This window comes from Phaseolus vulgaris, chromosome 8 (assembly GCF_000499845.2).
Source record: "Phaseolus vulgaris cultivar G19833 chromosome 8, P. vulgaris v2.0, whole genome shotgun sequence".
Taxonomy (NCBI): Eukaryota; Viridiplantae; Streptophyta; class Magnoliopsida; order Fabales; family Fabaceae; genus Phaseolus; species Phaseolus vulgaris.
In genome coordinates, this window is record NC_023752.2 from 50,977,299 (window position 1) to 50,981,141 (window position 3,843).

A 3,843-nucleotide genomic window follows, 5' to 3' on the forward strand; every position below is an offset into this window, starting at 1 on the left:
TTTTATCTTTGTGTGTTATGATTCTAGTATTTAATTATTGATTCTTTCCTTCTTTAGTTAAACCCTAGAATGAGTGTACTACTTGTATATATTCAGACCATTTGTTTTGATTTGAATAATAAGAAAGAAGAGATATTCATTCTCATATCTTTTGTCTTCAGTTTACTCTTTTGTTAATCTCTGTTCTATTTTGTAATATGGTATCAGAGCTCTGATCATCAGAGCTCTGCTTGCTACATTTATTCATGGGTGAAGTTGATGATCCCTCACAAGATTTTAGTTCACCTTACCATGTTAGTTCATCAGATAATCCTTCCTTTCTTATTGTCCCTATTATTTTTGAGGGACCAAATTATCATCATTGATCTCGTTCGTTTCAAATGAGCCTAATTTCAAAGAACAAAATAGGTTTCATTGATGGAACTATAGAAGCTCCCAACAGTACCAAATCATTGTTTCCAACATGGCAGAGAGCCAATATGTTGGTTGTTTCGTGGATTCTCAAGGTTGTTTCTCAATCCATCGCGCAGAGCATCATCTGTATGGACAATGCCTTTGACATATGGAATGATTTAAAGGAAAGGTTCTCACAAGGAGATATGATTCGTATTGCTGATATCCAGGAGATGATTTCTTCTTTTAAACAAGGTGAGTTGACTGTTACAAACTATTTCACTCAATTAAAAATTATTTGGGATGAACTTGATCTTTTCTGCCCGCTATCCGCTTCTTCATGTGCCTCTAAATGCAATACTCTTGTGAATGTTTCTAAATATAAAACACAAGACCAGATTATCAAATTTCTAAGGGGGCTAAATGATAATTATTCGACTGTGAGAACTCAAATTCTATTGATGGACCCTTTGCCATCCTTGAATAAAGTTTGCTCTCTTGTTACACAACAAGAGAGACAAATATTTGGTGATCAATCCAAGGCAATGATTGCTACTAGCAAAGGAGGTTATAAAAACAATGCTACAACCTATGACAGAGGTGCTGGATACGGAAGAGGAAGCAATGGAAGAGAATATACTTCCAAAATTTGTAGTCATTGTGGAAGGACAGGGCATACCATTGATACATGCTATAAAAAGCATGGCTTTCCACCTCATTTCAAGTTTAAAAATCAGAATCATGATTAGAGTCATACTACTAATGCAGTTTTTCAAAATACAAATTTCAATAATAATGAGCAGAATCATGAAGGTTCAATGTCAGAAGTGGAGTCTCAACAAATTGGTTTTACTCCTGAGCAGTATCAAACATTGTTAGCTCTTTTACAACAGACCAAATCCAGTGGCAATGCTTCTAATCAAGTCTCTATTATTCCCTCCAATCCCTCCAATCAAACAGGTAATAATTTTATTTCTTCTTTTAGTTCTTGGATTATTGATAGTGGTGCTACTAATCACATTTGTTCATCCTTAACTTATTTCACTTCATATCATCAAATTGATCCTATTTATGTCAAATTACCAAATGGAAATCAAGTCATTGCCAATTATTCTGGAAGTGTTTTTCTCAATCAAAATCATGTCATAGACAATGTTTTGTACATTCCTTGCTTCAATTTTAATCTTCTTTCCGTAGCAAAATTAATTGATAAACTATCTTGTGTTCTTACCTTTGACTCTAATGGTTGTCACATTCAGGACAAGATAACTATGAAGATGATTGGAATCACTAAGACGCAAGATAGACTTTATATACTCAGGATCCCATCTTACCAGAAATTTCAAATTAAATCCCTTGAATGTACACACACCATCAATACTGTTAATGTCAGTGCTAGTGATCTAGAAACCCTTTGGCATTTTCGATTAGGTCATATTTCAAATAAATGTATTGATTTTATCAAGAATAAATCTCCTTTTGTTAAATATAACAAATCTTTTGTTTGTGATGTTTGTCATTTTGCAAAGCAAAAAAGACTTTCTTTTCCTATTAGTACATCTAAATCAAAAAAATGTTTTGATTTGATTCATGTAGATATTTGGGGACCATACTCAATACCATCAATTCATGGTCATAAATATTTTTTGACCATAGTTGATGACTATTCGAGGTACACATGGATTTTTCTTTTGAAACAAAAATCTGAAGTTGTTAAGGTTTTGGAAAATTTTGTTATTTTTGTTCAAACACAGTTTGAGATAACAATAAAAATAATAAGAAGTGATAATGGAACTGAATTTTTCATGACTAATTTTTTTGTCAGTAAAGGAATAATACATCAAACATCATGTGTCAATACTCCACAAAAAAATAGTATAGTTGAAAGGAAACATGGTCATTTATTAGATGTAACAAGAGCTCTTATGATACAATCTCATTTACCCAAAATTTATTGGTCATATTCTGTGATACATGCTGCGCATATTATAAACATGCTTCCCACACCTGTTTTAAACTATTCTTCTCCTCATGAAATGCTTTTCAAAACGAATGCAAATTTTAATGGATTAAATGTGTTTGGTTCTTTATGTTATGCTAGCACCTTGTCAACAAATAGAATAAAATTTGATCCAAGAGCATCAAAATGTGTTTTTATTGATTTTCAACGGGGGACAAAAGGATATATTTTGTTGAATATTCAATCAAGAGAAATTTTTGTGTCTAGGGATGTTGTCTTTTATGAACATGTTTTTCCATACCAAAGGGTTCAAGATACTAGCAATGAAACTAACAATCCCGACGTTAATGATCAAATTTTGTTTGCTGAAGATCAATCTGTCTTAAGTCAGCCATCATAAGCCATTCTTGCACCTTGTGATAATACACCTTGTGATAATGTTGAAAATAGCAGTGATAATAATTGTGAGTCACAAATTGAGGTTTCATAAGAAGATTGTTCCCATATAGACCAAAACCTCAATGAAAATCATGATATAGAACAAAGTTCTGAATCAGATCCATTTATCCGAATGAGCACAAGAATAAAAAAATCACCTGAGTATTTAAAGGATTATCATTGTAATCTTAATGTTTTCAGTACATCTTCAAGTGTTAAATATCCTTTGAATTTTGTTTTGTCTTATAGCAATTTATCACCTTCTTACAAATCTTTTGTTATGTCTCTTTCTTCACATGTTGAGCCAAACACTTATTCTGAAGCTATGAAACATGACTGTTGGAGAAAAGCTATACAATGTGAGATATCTGCTTTAGAGTCAAATCAAACTTAGGAGACTGCTCTTCTGCCTTAAAACAAAGCTGCCATAGGTTGCAAATGGGTATTCAAAATAAAATATAAGGTTGATGGAACAATTGAAAGGTATAAAGCAAGGTTAGTTGCAAAGGGATATACACAAACAGAAGGCATTGACTACCTCGATACTTTCTCTCCAGTAGCAAAGATGACCACCATAAGGTTGCTTCTTTCTTTAGCTTCTATTTATAATTGGGAATTGAAACAATTAGACATAAACAATGCCTTTTTACATGGAGATTTGAAAGAAGATGTATACATGGTTGCTCCTCCTGGATTGACTTCTATTCCACCAGGAAAAGTTTGTAAACTAAAAAAGGCTTTATATGGCATTAAGCAAGCCAGCAGAGAATGATTTGCCAAACTGTCATCATTTTTGCTTTCTATGGGATATACTCAATCTATGAATGATCGTTCCTTGTTCATTAATTCTTCTGAAGGATCTTTTACAGCATTATTAGTATATGTGGATGATATAATATTGGCAGGAAATGATAAAGAAGAGATTGTTCGAATCAAACAAGCCTTGAATCAGACATTCAAGATTAAAGATCTTGGGAATTTAAGATACTTTCTTGGTCTAGAAGTAGCAAGAAGTAAGACAGGAATAATGGTAAATCAAAGGAAATATGCAT

At 32.5% G+C, this 3,843-nt stretch overlaps 1 protein-coding gene across 1 annotated transcript; it reads left to right on the forward strand.

The window, feature by feature from the left end:
- Positions 1-380: 380 nt before the first annotated feature.
- On the forward strand, positions 381-1,142 carry LOC137825312 (uncharacterized). The gene has a single exon (XM_068630986.1). It carries the CDS (start codon positions 381-383, stop codon positions 1,140-1,142), a length of 762 nt encoding a protein of 253 aa, XP_068487087.1.
- Positions 1,143-3,843: the final 2,701 nt, after the last annotated feature.